A 19,252-nucleotide genomic window follows, 5' to 3' on the forward strand; every position below is an offset into this window, starting at 1 on the left:
TTTCTCATGTTATACCATACATTAGAACTGAAGGCACTGTTTCTGTTTGAGGCACCTCTGCATAAGTTTGAATTGCAGAAAGAAAGTGAATAGGTGAAAAGTGCATGCTTACCAAAATAGCATAAAACCAATGTGTTTATACTGTTACAGACACTGTAGTACAGGATCTGCAATATGATCATGATACTATTGTCATCTGAAAAAATAATATAAAAGCCATTGGCATTTATTTCAAGGGTGTGCTTGAACAAACTTTTTTTTTTTTTTTTTTTTTTTTTTTTAATGAATGGTTCCTCATACAAAATGTGTTCTGTGTGACAGCCTGACTGCCTCTATGTTGCACTCTAAATGATGAACACAATAACAACCTTGAATTTCCACAAATCTTCCAGACTGCATTTGGGTCTAATCCAATAAACTGTTGGTGTTATACAATTTGTATCTTGTGCACTGCTTGCAAGTGTTTTTGTGTAGACATACATACATACATACAACAGGTAGACAGATATATACTGTGCACTTAGAGTACAGACACAGATAGTGTGGATGGAGGCTATTAAAAAGGGGGTCTACACCCCCTGGTATCTGTTGTGATTGTTTTACACATTAGGAAGGCTTCTAGTTTTTATACCACTTTTAACTACCTTTTTTTTTTTTCTCAGTAGTGATCCAATTCTCAGGCTTTTTAGATGCAATATTTATTGATTTAATATTTTACTTTTAACCCTAAGAAAGAACTCTATTGTTTCTATAATGTATCCATCATCCGAATTTCTTTCAAAATCCTAAACTGTTTTGAATTATTCAAAATGAATACGCCATTAAACAAAACAATATTTGTCATTGTGAATTTCAGACAGCTTTAGCTCACATACTGTATGACCGACATTCCAGATTAGGTTTGCTCTCTAAACAGAAATGGAATTATCTTGCATACAACATTCAAGCTACAATTTCCAGACACTTGTTATCCAATACTAATCTGTTTGCCTTTCTGTTTTGCCAGAAAAAAAAAAGGAACGGCTAATCTGAGCCATGCATCTCTACTGCGAGTCTGTGCAGAAGTTTATATTGAAATGAACGTCAGCCTTGCTTTTCAACCCATCACCCCTTCAAATTCCCAAGTCCTTCAGAAATATGTTTGGGTTTCCAGTTCCTCCGGTCTGTTTACACGGCCTAATGAGAAACAGAAATATAAAAGAGCTGTGCAAGGGCAAGAAAAATAACGTTATGGCCAAAAAAAAAGAAAAAAAAAAGAAATCCCCACCACAGGAAACAATGAATCCAACAGACTTCAACACATTTGACAAACAACCGCTAAGTATTTTGAATAACAGTTTCGGGTTCAGGAAGAGCAAAGGTAAGCTGAGCTGCTGAATGTTTCTTGTTTTGTATGAAATGGGTGATGCAGTCTGATCAAAGGAGAAGGGGGCCTTCACTAATCAAGAAGATTATGGATGGAGTCTGAAGGTGTTTGTGTGTTTAAAGTAATACTCGGGGAAAATAGATCTAGAATGGGACGCTGGGCAGAGTTAATAAGCTTTCAAATATTTACACTATATTTATAGTAACATGTTAAACTGAAGATGTATGTAAAGCATACCAAGAATCACGTCTCTATCTAAACATGCTGAGAATCATAACTTAATGTTGTTAAAGCTGGACACCCTGGGATCCTTCAAGAAGCTGCTTGATGAGATTCTGGGATCAATAAGCTACTAACAACCAAACGAGCAAGATGGGCCGAATGGCCTCCTCTCGTTTGTAAACTTTCTTATGTTCTTATAACTCAAATTAATTATAAAACAAAAATATGCAATAAAAAAAATGTACTAGGTATCATCTTCTGTTTTATGTGTTAATAACTTTGCAAACATACAAGACATGCATTTTACATTCAAAGAAGTTACTTAACTCTCCAGTGAAGCATGTATTGTGTTCTTAATAACATCATGAATTAAATAAGTGTGTTTAGGTTAAACAGTCATCAAATATCATTTCCACTCTGGAGAAGAACATGATACACTCTCAGATCATTTAGAACACAAGTCTTTCTGAACGCTTTTATTTTTTGACATGTGTGTCACTTTATGTATCCACATCAGTGTAACCAAGCCCATACTGCACATCCATTTTACTTACTGGTACAGCAGCTGAGATATTTTAACTTGCAAATGCATTGTGTTTTAGTTTTTTTTTTTTTTTTTTAAATATCCCCTTCAGTCACTGCCTGTGAAGTTTCCTATTTATGTATCTGTTTTTCTGGCAGGGCAACTTCTTGAACTCCATACAGTTCACACAAACTGTTTTAAAATGTGTAAGAATTTTAAAAACCATGACCGAAAATGATATGAAAGATTGTTGCTGCTAAATAAATTTCAATCATTATTTTAAAACTAATAGCAATGTCACTGTATCAATCTATTTAGGAGGAAGGGGGATATATTTCACTTACCGAAACAGTCTTAAAAATACAATAAATGAATGCCATCCAGAGTTATATTAATACAATTTATGAAAGGTATAGAGCAATTAAAACAATAGAAGGGGTATATTTTAACTAGTGATCAGTGCCTAATCTACAATATGCCCAGATGCTTTCCTATTTAAATTAAATTAAATGACAGAAAATTAAGTAAGCAGTCAGGAAATTCAATTAAACTTGGGTTCAAATCCTCAAACTTGCTCCTTCTGCAAATAAATCTAATCAACAGCATATCTTAACTATTAGGGAATTGTTGCCTAGAAATCCAATGACAGTCAAAAAGCTATTTAAAGGAACTTTGCAAAGAGACAATGTGCCACGACCTCCTTAACATAGATCTATAATTCAATGTATTTATTTTTATATTTGCCATTGACTTCTATGCTGAAACATATATAGCCAACTATGAAGTACATTCTTGCATTCCGATTGCCTAACACACTAATCAAAGTCCCAGGCAGATTACAGTGAGAAACAAGAGAAATGAGGGACAATTTACTAGGTCAATGTCAATTTCATTCACTATAACGCTTGACGTAAACAGAACTGCTGACAAACATGTCTGGTTGCATGAAAAATGTCCAAATATCTGAAGCATGATTACATATTCAGTTTAGGTAAACTGCTCTAGGATTTTAGCTGGGAATGATTTGAATCAGCTGTACCCCAAATCACACGCAGGTCCATCAGTGATTTGACTGCATTAAAACATCCTGGAATCATACCGTTCCAATACATTTTCAAATCTAAACTTAGATAAACTTAATTTTTTCTTTCAATTAAACTGATTTGAAGGCTGTTGATGAGGACACAGCTGTACTGCAGGATCTGTTTCTTGTGTTTTCAGTGTAAGTATTGTACAGGGAGCTGTACAGTACCAGCTGATATCCACCCACAAGAGGTAGGATTTCAGGCAGCTCTGACCTTGAGTGGGGTGTAAATTAGACTTTACCTCACAGTATTCTATACTATATATTTTATTTATAGGCTAGTTAAATAAGCAGTACAGCTAATCTTAATGTGACACCATTGTCATCTGATGCAACTAATACAAAGTAATTTCAGATGGCTGTATAAGGGTCTAGTATATCATAAATGGAATAATATATGAGCTAAAATATAGTGTCACACTATATATATATATACATATGAAGTTATCATTACCAGTCCAAAACCAACAAGACGAGACATATTATTGTGATAGGAATATATATATTTTTTAAGACAAATAAAATATGCATACCTTGTTTCCCCACTGAAAGCAAACACGACATTGTGAGGTTTGTCAGCAAGTTTTTTTTTTGTTTGTTTGTTTTTTTTTTTTTTTTTTTTTTTAAATATACTTATACACCTTGTAATATATATCACAAGTGATTGAAAATTGTAATGTACTTTAGTGTTAATTGGATTTATAAGACTCTAATTCACTAAAAGAAAACATTCTTGTTGGGAGGCTTTCACTGACAATATATACAAATATCCATGTATATTGAGGTATATATGGAAGACAAAAACATACCTAATAAATTGCTGTTTAGAGTTTTATAAGTCCTTGAATTCTTCATAAAATATTTATCTGCAAACCAATACGAAAAAAAAAATGGAAATAAGTTTGACCAGGTCCTTCAATCTAAGACATACGGTGCAGTTTCATTGCATTTCTCTACAGCATTTATGCAATTCTTCATGTATGAACATGTATTATATTGCTGGTCAGGTTTAGAAATAATGCATGTTTTTTTTTTTTTTTTTTTTTTTTCTTTCTTTAATACAGCACCTTTGCACTAAGCTTACAGTAAGAAGTACTGGAGTAGATATAATTATTACCTCTTGGGTAATAATTAGTTGATACAGAATGTTGCAGGAAAGACAACACTGTAACAAAGCCAGGAAGTCTTGCAGGCTGACTGGATAACAGAATAAATATACCCGAACGGGGCTGTTCTATACTATAAAGATTATCAGGACCAGACTGTACAACACTAAGACCTTGCTGGCGTCAAGCTAATCTGACAATATTTGGTGGTGCATTGTTTCAAATCAATAACTAATTAACAAAGTACAAAAGAAGTTGCTCGGCTTTCTGAGATTCCTTGTTAAAAATGGCTTTTGGCTGCACATGGGCAGAAAGGTCATCTTTGTGACATCTCCACCAGTCTTTCAACATCCTGCCACCGTCAGATTAAATTACTTTTAGCAATTAATGGACACAAGTTAAAACAGAGACACATTTGTTACAGCTGGCTGTTAGATGACATGGCGAGCAGTTGTTTTGATATGAATTTCTATCCTGGACCCTGGATCATATCTTTCATTTTTTTGGTTGACCTGACTGGAAGATTGGGAGCAACCTTCTAACTTGAACTACAGAGGCTTCACCTTGGAGGCTTTCCAAGGATTGGATACTGAGCAGCTTTTGAAAAGCATTGCACTGATGTTCAGGCTCTCCGTTGTGTAGGATGCGTTTCCACTCTGCAGTGCTGGTAAAGGAGCTGCCACTACAGTATACGCAAATACAAATACCAGCCGCCTCACACATCCCGGGCAATGACAAATGATCATGAAATGTGTACAGGAGGAATTCAGCTTTTTAGTTTTTGTTTTTTAGTGGTAGGACAAACATTAATGATATTCTTTTTTAAATGTAATACTCAAATATTCTTGCATTTTGAATTAGCCTGAAAACAAACATATAATTAATACCATTTTACAGAGCAGAAGCAGCACTTAACTGATTTTACAAACACTTCCTATAATAATAGTAAATGATAATAGCATTTAATGTACTAAAACTTGTATCTGTGATTGATCAATTTAGTTCATTATTCCATAGTTCAGATTTTTCTGCAACCTACTTATCAGAACGCATTAAAACTAATCAGATGTTAAAATAAATAAACAAACACATTTACCCCGGAGACTACACTTTCAATTGCCCAAGAATGGCACAAACAAATAAATCGGTATCCTTTTTGAAAATTACTAATGAATACGTAAAAAAAACAAAACAAAAAAAAGACATAAAAGTGTATATTTAGAAATAACCCCAGCCAACCAGACTATATTGTGCACTGAAGACAAGCCTGCTTTGATTGAAAACAGTCTGAATCAGCAGATTTCTGCCATGCTCTCTCAAACAAAAGTGACACAATAATGCATGAATCTCATCTCAAAACAGGCTTGGCATTTAGAACAGTATGTTATAACTCCACTGACATTTAATCACACATAAATAAATATGTAAATAAATGAATAATGCACATGGGCCAGCAAACTTCAACTAGAAAATATATTTTAAAAACATTTTCAAAAAACATAATCCACATCTTTAGAAAGATTGAAGAGAAAGAAAGAAAGAAAGAAAGAAAGAAAGAAAGAAAGAAAGAAAGAAAGAAAGAAAGCTCCTACAAAGGATGGGGTCCTTTATATTATTGATGAATGGCATAAGAAGAAATGCAAAAGTATTATTATCTTTTACAGAAACCAATGCTTATAAAGGCAAGTCTGAACTTTCTGTTGATTGTCCTTATGTCCTTAGGATTTTTTTTTTTCAAACAGCAGAATTCTAATCCTGCCCAGTCAGACCCAATGGAAATTTCTGGAAGCTTCTTAAGCCATGAATGTCTTTTTTGTTCGTGGTATTCCCTCGCTTGGCTGGCAGAAAATAGGTAAGTGGATTAGTGCTAAAATTCAGAGTAAAGTGAACTCCCAAACTCCTGTATAGCAAGTGCTAAGAAAGTCAGCATCCCTAAACATGAACCAACGGACTGATCTTGGAAAGACTAGCGATTAGGCAAGGTTGGGAGGTTACAAACTATGAACTAAAGGCTAAGAAGTAAGATTGGTAAAAGCAGTTAAGGGTTTATTAATGTGTGTAAGGAACCGTACTAATAAACTCAGCTTTATTCTCTACTTGCACACAGCAGCTCAACACATAATACGCAGGTGGTCTGTTTCTATTTAAAAATAAATAAATTAAAAACACAAATGAAATAGCAAGCCTGATTAAAAAAAAAAGGGGGGGCTATCCCGCAATAAATGATGAAAAACTCACTGTTAAGGAGTGGGCTGATTTCTATGCACCCCCCACCCCAATCATAAAGCAATGCCTTAAGGGAATATCTAATGAGAATTGGGATCAAATTGGTACAATTATCTTAAAAACTTAAAAAGGATTCTCTAATCTGAAGCACAGGGAAATGCATTACTAGGCTAAACATTTACTTTGTCACGGCTCAGTTGTGTTCCCTTCCTGTTGGTGATGATACTGTTCACGTTTAGGCCAGCTGTGGGTGTGCAATGTTTGGCTTTATGCTTCGAACAAAGACTGCAGCCAGCAGAAGAAGAAGAAGAAAACAGCAACCGATGTCCTATACGTTATTTAGTATTTATTATGCCGTCTCCTATATGAATGAATGACAAACAACAAAAGATGCGCATTGAATATGACTGTCAAGATGAGAGACTGTGGGCAGGCAAACATGATGTTTCCATCAATAACGATGAGGCTCGCCGGCAGCGAAACACGCTCAATTCCACGCCGAACACCGAATGCTTACACACTGTATGCATCCCGAGCCCTGCTAACAATTTTCATAATTTCATGTATTCTTTGAGTCCAACATTGTTAGGCTGGATTTATTCTGGTCTGCCTTGTCAGTGAAAGAGAAACTAAATTTGCAGGTTTATTACTAATCTGTTGACATTTGCTGTCTTCACTCTCAAATTCGGCTTGGCAGATGTTTCAAAAACAAGAATTCTGTCTTATTACAAAACATATTAAACAGCCTTGGCTGGCAGGCTTGTCTGACATCATGTTTATTGCCCTGACTAAATCACTCCTCTGCTAAGCCATAATGTAGGCCAGCTAGTACATTATTTCCTAGTTAAGGAAAGATACAGTACATCTAAGGATCTCAGCGGTCAGTGAAGATCCCCCATTGTATTGTTTATTAAAAACAGACTGGTATAAAATTCATGCAATGCAAAAGTTAAATATTGATATAAATAAACCACCCACCCACACCCACACTCACACCCACCCTTTCCCAAAGAATGAACTGTTGCACAAACAGCAAATGAAATATCCAGGGTAAGAAATGCAGGTTGTTAAGGGCAGATGTCGAGACATACCTCTACCTGGGAGCTTCAAAATTCATAGGCAGAGGAGAAGACAAGAAGCTGAGCATTGTGCACTCTCTGGTCTATAACTTCATGGATACTGCCTTTCTGTTTACCATGCTTCATAAACCTAAAAAACAGGCTAAGCATATGTAAGCTTGTGTCAAGAGGCATGGCAGGCATGCAAGTGATGTCACCTGCATGTTGTGTGCATTGCATCTTTTTATTTATTACAATAAAACCCATTTAAGTTTAGCACTTCTGTGATATTAAATACACAAGATAAAGTAATCAGTTGTGGTCTTGCATGCATCGTATCTGGCTATCATGTATAATGTATCGTATGGAAAGCAAGCAGAAGCTAATGTCAAAGTGTGAATAATATTGCGTGCCCCCTGCAGAATTAGAAAACCTTGGGTAGCACTGCTATAACGTCATGCTGCTAGCATTACAAAGTGCAAAGGTGCACTGAGAAAGAGGAAAAGGAATAGCGAGGGGCTGAGTTTCCTCATTATACCATTCCAGAGCTCTTCTAGCTGAAATATTTATTAAGATATTAATATCTCCTCTTCCCTTCATCTTCCTTCAGATGATATGCACCACACAATGCTCGAACGGCCAGCCACACATAAGCTGAGCTGCGGCCACAGATGGTAAGACGTTAATGAAAGAGCAAAATAAATTATCCGTCGCATGCATATTGTTGGGATTTTTCTGCAGCGTTCACAGATAAAATGTAGTTAGGGAGAGATTTATGATTTGACAGGCCAGCATCGTGATAAAACAACATGCAAATGTATGTCAAGCTACAGTGTGGCAAAGTTAACAAGTGTCACATTGTCAAGGCTTTTACTCTGTAGCGTATTTTTTTTTTCTTTTGAAAACTTTTCAGGTGTTTTGCCTCAGAGCAATCTCTGACACAGTAGCTAGGCAATCGCAGCTTCAAGGCAGCTGAAACAGTCATTTTAAAAAGCATTATTAGTTAGATTTTTTATGCTTAAGGAAGCCTTGGTCAACTTCTGTCTGCCTACGAATCAACCAGCAATTACAACTTTCAACGTACTCCATAAAACAACCTTTTAAGACAGCTTCTGGTCTTTGTTTTTAATATTAAATATATCTCAAAAACCTACGAGCAATCATAAGAATGTCACTAACCCGGATGGGAATCTGTTCAGTCTCTCTTTCCTGTCGGGGGTTCCTGTATTTTTCATAGAAGTCGCGGTGTTTCTTCGTTTCCTTCTCATCCTTGCGCTCCCTCTTTTCTGCAGGTTCGTCGCAGCTGTCCGGGGAGGGCTCAGTCTGCTTCTTTGTTTTTTCCACCTCAATGTAGTTCTCGTTGGGGTTCAGCACGATCACTCCATAACCCTCCTGGATGAAGTTAATACAAAAAAACACAGATCAGAGGGACGGCTGTTGACTGTCAGGCAGTGGATGTGCATTCTGCTTATAAACCAAACTATCTGATCAAGTCTTTGTCCTTGTGTGGTATTTGTGAAAAGTCATTTGGGGATGATTTTAAAATGCAGTTCCTGTAAGCTATTAAGAGAGGATTATCAAAACAAGACAAGCATCTGATGCTTTCAATTACAGTTACTGTTTCCAAAGGGCAGGTGTCAGTTACCATCAAGCATAATCCATTTTCAACATCAACCAGCCTTCAAAATACTGAAACACTGGGCAATATTATTTGTCAACAAAACCTGAACATGATGGAATACATAGCTGAACAATCACAATTCTAAAACGTGAAAGCAATGCTGTCAAATGAACATTATATAATTCAAAGACAGTCTGACTGATGGCTAAATATCAAACGTTCATCGCAGGTGACAAACTCATGCCAATACAAACTTGACAGACCCTTCTTCCATTTAAATGTCAGCTTTGGATTCAGCTTGCCTATCAGGGGGAACTATAGTTGCTAATGATCACTGTTTCTATACAAGCTTTTTCTAAAATCAATTTATGGGCAATCACCAAAAACATTTACTCAAGACAGGTATTATCATAAACTTATAAGAGCTCAAATGGACAATGGGGGGGCGGGTCATCCCCTCACTGTACAGCACGTTGTGTTACATATATAGATAAACATCTTAGCCTGAAATGTTCATTACTAAACTGTTATAATTACATTCTGTGACATTATCATTGGTACAGCACCTACTGTAATCATATCAGGTAACATGGTTGCTTATTTGCTATGGAGTGTAACTGCATTATTTCCTCTTCCCCACAAAACAAACCTTTAAGTAAAACCATGCATACCCTTAAGATCAAAAACAGAGTTGTATTCCACATTCATAATAAGTTATGTCAGTGATCCGTTGCAATATCATAAATGGGGCATTCAATAAATAATGTGTGGGTGATTTATGCAAAGATTTATGTAAATATCAGAATCACAAGAGCCAATCAAATCGCATGAAAGTCACCATAAGGCTCTACATTCACAGTGTTTTAAAAGTCAAAACACAGTATCTGCAGGCATGTTTCGCCCTGTTTCATATATATATATATATATATGACACTAACACAACATTTGTGTTGACAACAGAAAAATAACTCATCTTGAGTGATTATAAAAATGCTCCTCTTCCATGTTACGTACACGTAACAATAATGCAAAAATAAAGCCTAAGAATTCAACACACATATTCCAATTAAGACTATACAAAATATAAGTAACGGCACTACATTTACAGTATTTATTTTCAATATCTTTCAAGGAATTTGAAATTCTGGAAATTTTCATTGAAATGTTATTGCATTTTACTGGATCAACGCTTTATTATATTTTACTCAAATAGCATGTAGTTCAAACTCATTTTGATAGACACATTTACAACACACTTAATAAGGCAACATTAATTGGCGAATCAAATACTGTACTATAAACTTACTCATATTAATTTGGATATGTCTTTGCATATATTTCCTATCATTTATACATGCTACTCTTTGTCTTTTAAAAGCACAGTATGTAATGTACTTTGCTATTTACATAGTACTCTGACTTTCAATTCATACTTTTCTCAAGTTAAATTACATGCAAAACATATTTATTATCTATATAGGGAAGTTCAGTGCAATCCATATAAATAAGTAATACATCTACATTATATAAATAAGGGTTTTTCCTTCAATCAGACAAAAACATCTTGCAAAGCAGTTTTTTTGAGAGCTACTTTACCAATAGGTTTATGCATTCCATGTACTAATTTGTAAATAAATAATTCATGATTGTGCCAAACATTTCTTTGTTTTGTTCTTAAATTGTTGATTTCGTTATTATTTATACATACTAAACAATAAATAGCAATGCGTTATTTTATTCCCCTTTATATAATGAGGTCTCTGATTATCTGAAACAACTAAATATCTGTAAATATCTAGACAAAACACGTTTCCTCAAGCAGATACATTTTTAGCATTAATGTACCCTTATTTAATTTTTTTTAAATGGCGAATCTCGATTTGTCAAATATCTATTTCTAAAATCCAATGTCTATTTGAGGCTAAATCTACTGCTAATCAGGTAAATGGATGACTGTTTTTAGTATTTAAAAAACATTTCAAGTTTTACATAAATACATATTAATAATAGTACAATACATTTTTAGAAAGCTATACAAACCAACCAGAATATGCAAAAATGCAATCCTTCATTATAACTAATGATCAATCCCAACACAACAGGTTGTTCCTGTGTTTTCTGCTTTGTGGGAGCCACAATGCACATGTATTAAAGGAGCATTAACACATTTCAAGGGATCCCTTTATTCATGTCCCCATCCATTCTGTGTTTTTTTTGAACATTTGATCAGGCTGGGGTTCCTTTGTTAGCAAATGCACTGGAAAACTCGGACCAAGACTTTCACGTCACAAGCTTTGTGCCACTGCCCACTGGTGGCAGGCTAGATAAATGACTGGCAGCAGCAACACTAATGCATCAACTTCAGCGTTCCAAGGGAGAATACTCAGCTGGGGTAGGCTGACTGGTAGGCGTTGCTTCCCAGCTGTGTGGAAACTTTATTGGAGTAACCTTTACCATGCTCTGTCAACCTGAAGCAGATTTGTGCTTCACAAGGTCTTGTTACTTCATTATAGGTTTCAACTACAGGGCCACTTCATTGCTGGTATCTCTATCCCTTTGTTCAATACATCACTCTCTTTCACAGAAGGAAAGCACCAGCAAGTTTTTTTTTTTTTTTTTTTTTTTTTAATGCAATTGAATTAAAACAAAAAAAGGACGCTGGATCAAAACCAAAGCCTTTTTTTTTCTTTCTTACACAAAGCACAGCTTTCCAGGGCAAAACACATTACCTCCTACTGACATTTTTATTTTCAAGAAGGGAATAGCTCAGAAACAACCAACTGACAGGCCAACTACAGAGATGTGTTTTTCAGCTTTAAAGAAGACCTTTGAGAATATGTTTCCTTTTATTTTAATGCATTTACTGTTCATTGTTTTATTAAGGTATCCATTCATTACTTTATTTATGTTTGTTTTAAATCCGGTCCAGCCAGTATTATGGAAATTGACATTTAATCAAAGTTATACTATTTACTATTTATTTATTTTATTATTATTATTATTATTATTATTATTATTATTATTATTATTATTATTATTATTATTATTATTAATTGTCACCAGAAAGTTTTCACCAGCTTTTTCTACCCCCCAAAATCTACTAACATGCTTTCTAAATTTCCTAAATGAAAGCCTAGTGTGTCAATATGAAGGTATCGTATGGCTTTATCTCATACATTCCAAGCACTGTTTTCTCTGGGGCCCCCTGTATATTCAGACAGCCAATTCCAAACTTTCACACCCTCCCAGTGTCTTCTTTCAACTACCCCACCCACCACAACAAAGTGCTGGTTCAAAGCACCACCCTGCTGCACGGAGCCTAGCTTTCAATGGGCAGCCATTGGCGTCAGGATAGTGGTCAGAGGTCACCCCAGGCCCTGGACAGAAAGCTACCCCGATACCTCACTTCAGCAATGTTGTTAAGACCTCTTTTGTCGGGTTGTCTTCATCTGACCCACCCTAAAGACTAAATCCGAGCACTTTTCAATTGTGTTTTTAGCAATCCAGACTCCCTTGTGTAGTCTGCCATTGCTTTATTGTTAAATCAAATGATTGATTTGTCAGTTACAAAAAGAAAAACAATACAAAAAAGCCAACCTAACAAAACAGCTACTACTTTTTGTATTAAGGATATGAATGTTTAAAAGAAGTAGAGTATATCTATAAGAGGGTCTATTTTATTGATCTAAACAGTGCCACATCTTTATAAAACCACCATAACATTATTAAATCAGACTTTTCTCTGACAATTTCACTGTATTTTTATTACTTGTATTAATTATTATTATTTTTATCCGGCAATGTCTACATCATTAAAATTGATTTATACATGGACCACACTACATAACTTCTATAAGGGACAGCTACACACTTCACAAACCCTGTGTCTTCATGATCAAACTGAAGACCAACATCTATGCAATGATGATGAATTTATTAGACTGTCTAGACTTTGGTCACAGACTGTAACATCTGTACAGTTCCTGAAACACAGACCAAAATAGCAGGACACACAGAAACAACTGGTCCCCAAACGCTAGCCATTATTCTAACTATAATAGAAAGAAAGAAGAAAGAATTAGCTGTAACAATACAAAAAGAGAACTGAAGCCAAAAAAACAAGTTTGAAGTGCTTGATCTCCAGATTTGCTTCCACTTTTCCCTCAACGGTTCTTATTAAAAAAGAAAAACACACCGTATCCGACGTTCTTACTGGTACTTTATAAAAAGTAATTCCAGCACCATAAACCCTTAGTAAGCAATTTAAGCTTGTACTGTGTTCCTCTCACCACTCACTGCATGCCGGTCCCTATTCTCTGGACATGTGTGCTTTATATTAAACAGCAAGATCACAATCTGGTGTTTTAACAACGACGTAGCCCAGTACTTATCACCTTCCTCTCCTGGACACTGATACACTCTGTAGCTTGTCTCCCAGGTTGATGCAATACGTCAATACTGCATGTTCCTAGAGCAGTAAACTAGGCTCAACCTTGACTTCAATAGTGCAAACGGTGATAAATCTAAGATTACCCTCATCCCTAAACACAGACAGGATGAATCACAGACACTTCTCAGGCACATCAAATACAAAGCGGACTACAGCAATACATCATGTGAGTATCGAGGGACAACAGTGATATATACATTTTGTTTCAGTGTAGGTTTTTCTTACTTTACATAGCTTGACATCGGTGTTTTGTTTCAGACTCACAAGTAATCCCACCAGCATGGATCATTTCAGTTCATGTGCTTTTTAATGCATATAGAACACTTGTGTTTTTATTTACTTAAAGCATGATAAAATGTACCCTCCGTGTTCATGCATGTATTATGAAGCAACACATGTTACAAAAACCTGAACCTGAATATTTTCTCTATACACCAAACAGGAGACAGGCTCACTAAATCATCAAAGAAGTGAAATTCGTCAAACGTATTGATTGTGTAAGTAAATATTACACAAATCATTTGTCACTTTTTATAGCAAGACAACATGTCAATTGTTCTCAAGAACTTCACTGTAAACAAAGCTGGCTTACACTGACGGACTGCTATGTACAATGAAAACCTGTAAAGCAATCTGCTTGTAAACAAAGTGCTCATTATGTGAAATTGACTTTTATAAATGCAGAACCATACAATGTCTTTTCACACTCCGATACAATAATAACACAGACGGATAAATGCTAAAACCAACCAGCATTTGTTAGTTTTGCTTTAAAAAAGTGATGATAATAATAATAATAATAATAATAATAATAATAATAATAATAATAATAATGTTACACAGCAAATCACATCAATTTGCATTCACAAATGAATATACTCATAGATATAATAACAACTAGCAGCTGGGTTACTGGAGTGTTTTAGGGGAACTGTATAAAAATCTGTTGCTGTGCCTATTGTGTACACCAACCTATATGAAGCCATATTTTCAGATCAATCAACAATATGCACAATAATAATAATAATAATAATAATAATAATAATAATAATAATAATAATAATGTGCTATATATTAAATATTCTGAATTAAACTAAAAATCCCGGTATTGTTGTTGAAATATCGATTATTGTTTTCCTGATGAATATCACAATATATCGGTATATCAGTATTATCACACATCCCTCATATACTGAGCTTTGCCTATATATGAGGGGTGTGTGATAATACTGATATACCGGTATATTGCGATATTCATCAGGAAATACAATAATCGATATTTCAAAAACAATACCGGGATTTTTAGTTTAACTAATTCAGGAAAATGTCAGCTATTGTCTTGCGAGATAATCCCTTCCCGCAAGAACTCGTAATGCAAGCAGTGCAAACACAAAAGAATATGACAGAATCACAGAGGTTTGTGAGCTGCTTAAAATCTGCAAAGCAAAGCCACATGTCTGGAATCATTTCCTCATAAAAAGAAAATCGAAAAAGGATGTCTGTATCACATCAAACATTGTGGTATGTTGTTTATGCAAGGCTGTAGTAAAATATGCTGGAAGTGTCTTGGCAAATTTCACCCTCCCCTTAGTCAAGTGAAAAGAGTAAAAACTAAAATATATTTGTGAGTTTTTTTATTAGTATTTAATGGTAATGTTGATGTGTTTGGTTATTTATCAGCTCTGGATGCTTTACATTACAACTGATATGTCTGTGATTAAATACCTCGACAGTAATATATATATATATATATAAAAAATTAAACCATAAGATATGCGTGTGTGTATGTTTATGTATTTACATGTAAGTCAGTTATTATTTGTAATATTATATTGAAAAACCCAAACTCATTTTAACTCATACAGACACATCAAAAGTTCTAGTCTGTTGATATACTTTTATGTGGGGGGGGGGGGGGGGAAATTTGCCATGACAGCGGTTCCATCGACCTTATGTATCACATTCACCGGTATCACCCATGGGTCTTACTTGCAGAAGGAAATTCAAGTCCCAGTGAACAAGTAAAGGCTAGTATATCGATTTTAGGTCAGCAAACAATCACATCTATGCCAGGGCGAATTACCCAGCTAATTCAGCATGGGTGAAAATGATCACGGAAAAGTGCATGTTTTATAATAGCAGTCAGGCATTTTGTATGGCCTGAGATCTTTAGGCTTCAGGGGCTTGGTGAACGACCTAGACCCACGATACCAAGTACAAAGCAGGAAAGAAATGTAAGGTTATGATTAGGGGTCTACTTAAATTGAGGTAAATTTACATATTTGTTCGCGGGTAGTTTATGGAATAAAATTTGAATTTCGTGGACATTTTGTGGACCGGTTTAAACATTGAATAAACCTAAGTAAACAATATTTTACAGCACCATAACAGCCTAAACATAGTGGCCCTTGCTTCTTTACTAAAAAAAAACAGAGTGCTGTCATTTATTAAAGGTAGGCATGCAACACCCCCCAGCAGTTGCTGCTGACATTCAATCTGGTGTGCACTTGCCCATATATTGAGACTGCACGTTCTGCATCCACTGACCAACAGGAATACTTTTTATCTGGACTGACTTTCCAGTTTGTTTTCTGAAAGTTGTTTATTTTATGCTCTGTTCAGCAGCCTCTGTAGTATGCTTTCGTTTAATGTGTGAGTCTGACTGAAGCTAAATAGCGATCAATCATATTTTCTCCAAAGACACATTACAAGATTCTCATTTTGGTAGCAATAAAATCAACATCAACAGTTACCATTAAAATATCATATATATATATATATATATATATATATATATATATATATATATATATATATATATATATATATATATATATATATATATATATAAAAAAAAACAAAAAAACTGTACACTAAAGTCACCTTTGGATGTTGCCGTCTATAGTTAGTTAATGCACCTTAACAACACCGAGAGGAGTGCTGAAGTCATCCTATTCTACAGTAAATAAAAGAGCACTGATCTGAGGAAACAATGGACGCAACAGGAAGAATGACTGAAGTAACACACAGGAACAAAAACAAAAATCTCCACTCTTATACCTAAAGCAATTTGATTTATATTTCTATATTGTTTCCCCTCAGCATACACATACATTTTTAATGAAGGGGATAGGACTTACATGCTGATACATGATCTGTTATTCTTGACCAACTATTTTATATATAAATCATATCCCTGAAGTGTCAATCTAATAATAAGCATTATGCAAATATATATATATATATATATATATATATATATATATATATATATATATATATATATATATATATATATATATATATTATTTTTTTTAAAAGGGTTATTTTTCAACGTTCTGGAAGACTTTCTTGTTTTTGACATAATATGGCCTGGGGAGGGAGTGTGTGTGCGTGTGCGTGTAATTGTTAAGTGCCAGAATAGGCAGTTTGGTTCTAATACATCCCTAAAATATACATATACATATACAGGATGTGGTTTTGCCTGCAGTGTGCTGCTTCACTCTGCTTCATCTGGCAATGATGCTCTGCCATGGGGATAACAACCTCCCCCAAGGTATCTCTGTTTTGTAAAGGGTGCTTCCCACAGGCCAATCTATCTGGTAACAAATACAACAGGAGAGAAACCATAGTGAAGCACGGCTGGAATCACTGTTTACATTCAGAAGCAGCACACACAAACTGCATAGTTTACTCCTGGTGTTATCCAGCATGGCTCTATTGCAAGATAGAATTTTAAAAAAGTCAACTGGCATTACTGCAGTACAGGCTATATAATATGTACTTTTGTTATTTTTTATAACAAATAAAAAACATAATTAAAATAAACAACTACATAGAAAGACCAAAAAAGGTCAGTAGACCGGATGATATTAAACATACGTATGCACGTACACATGTTAAATATTATATATATATATTATATATTAATATATATTATATATATCTATAACCTGATATAATATATATCATATATAGTGACTTCTGGGCCTCTTTACAGTCATCGATGGACTTAATTATAATATATATGTTTATATCTTTTCAGTATATATATATATATACACACAGTGCTCGCCTGCTATAATGCGCCTCGTTATAGTGCGGAATCGGTTATAACACGGTAGGGTCATGGCTTGCATTTGCTCCGTAATGCTGTTACAGTAGTCCTTTTATACTCGTTATAAGCTGGAACACAAATAGCACAGTCTTGTAATTATGGCTCCCCACTGTAGCGTTATAAAAGGGTGAGCATAGTATCTATCTATCTATCTATCTATCTATCTATCTATCTATCTATCTATCTATCTATCTATCTATCTATATATATATATATATATATATATATATATATATATATATATGTGTAATGTATATGACCATGTTATGTTGAACAACTAAAAACCAGAAGTCTTCAACGTCTTTTCCACATAAAAAGTATATCTTTCATATACTCCGATAGGTGTACATCAAGGACCAGGGTCCCAGGTCGTGACATAACATAATGACATGGGACGAATAATGGTACAGTATATTATTTAAAAAAAAAAAAAAAAAAATATATATATATATATATATATATATATATATATATATATACACACACACACACACACACACACACAAATGTCATCAAAAGCCTATAAGTACCTCCACTGTTTGTTTTCAAACACACTTTCCCTTGACAAAGGTATGTTAAACATACCAAAATATATATGTATATTATTTTATTTAATATGTACATCTAACATTGAAGAAGAAGAAGAATGTATAAACCTGTGGCAAAGTGCCTGCCCCTGTATGTATTTTGTGTTGTGTGTTAATGTCAGTGTATAGTCATTGGTACACGGGATATAAACGGGTCTGTGTAACACGAGTGTTTAAAATGTACATTTGTATTTAGGCACGAGGATTGCACAGCACTTCAAGTGCAAGTAAAACGTAATAATATGTGAGCACGGGGAATTGCACTTTATTAATTCACGTGCAGTTGTACCGCGACTCCAATTGAATGATTGATTAGCAATCGAGGCTCGGTACAGCTGCATAAAAGCTGCATGTTCACCCACTTGGGGCTGTGTTCAGTGAGTGGAGAACGGGATTGGAGACGGAGGTAAAAATAATAAGAATAATAGTAATCGTTAAAAAATAGAAGCTCACCGTGTTTGTTTGTTTGTCCATTGTTTGTTTAAGCATTAGTCCATTTTGTTTGTCTGTTTATTTTGGCTACCAGTGCCGTGTCCTCTGTTTTTGTTTGTTACAACCGTTTATTTTCTGTCTGTCTGTGCACTATTAAATGCTGAGCGAGACCATTCACTCAGCTCCACCAAACTCCACCTCTCTCTGTTGTTTATTTCCTGTTTCTGGTCTGACATCACCCACTGCAGCCATCTTTGTGACAAAACCTCTTTCTTGTCATTGTTGATAATTATAGACACTCTTACACAGTGGAAAGATTATACACAGATGAGGCACACATGCCAGGTGAGGCTGGGTCAATGAAAGAAAAGCAAGTCCAATCAGAACACAGGACCTCGCCAAAATCAGCTGCTGGCAGTTAAATAGGGTCACATTTTCACATTCTTTTCACGTTACTGCA

The 19,252-nt window shown here is 34.9% G+C and overlaps 1 protein-coding gene across 4 annotated transcripts in view; it reads right to left on the bottom strand.

The window, feature by feature from the left end:
* Positions 1 to 19,252, bottom strand: part of LOC121313095 (cotranscriptional regulator FAM172A homolog) — a 177,985-nt gene that overhangs the window by 85,156 nt on the left and 73,577 nt on the right. For all 4 annotated transcript variants that reach the window (XM_041245261.1, XM_041245270.1, XM_041245287.1 and 1 more), the window contains exon 7: positions 8,765 to 8,977. In XM_041245261.1, the coding sequence (XP_041101195.1) occupies positions 8,765 to 8,977 (213 nt within the window). The remainder of the gene's footprint in view (positions 1 to 8,764; positions 8,978 to 19,252) is intronic.

Source organism: Polyodon spathula, chromosome 1 (genome assembly GCF_017654505.1).
Source record: "Polyodon spathula isolate WHYD16114869_AA chromosome 1, ASM1765450v1, whole genome shotgun sequence".
Classification (NCBI taxonomy): domain Eukaryota; kingdom Metazoa; phylum Chordata; class Actinopteri; order Acipenseriformes; family Polyodontidae; genus Polyodon; species Polyodon spathula.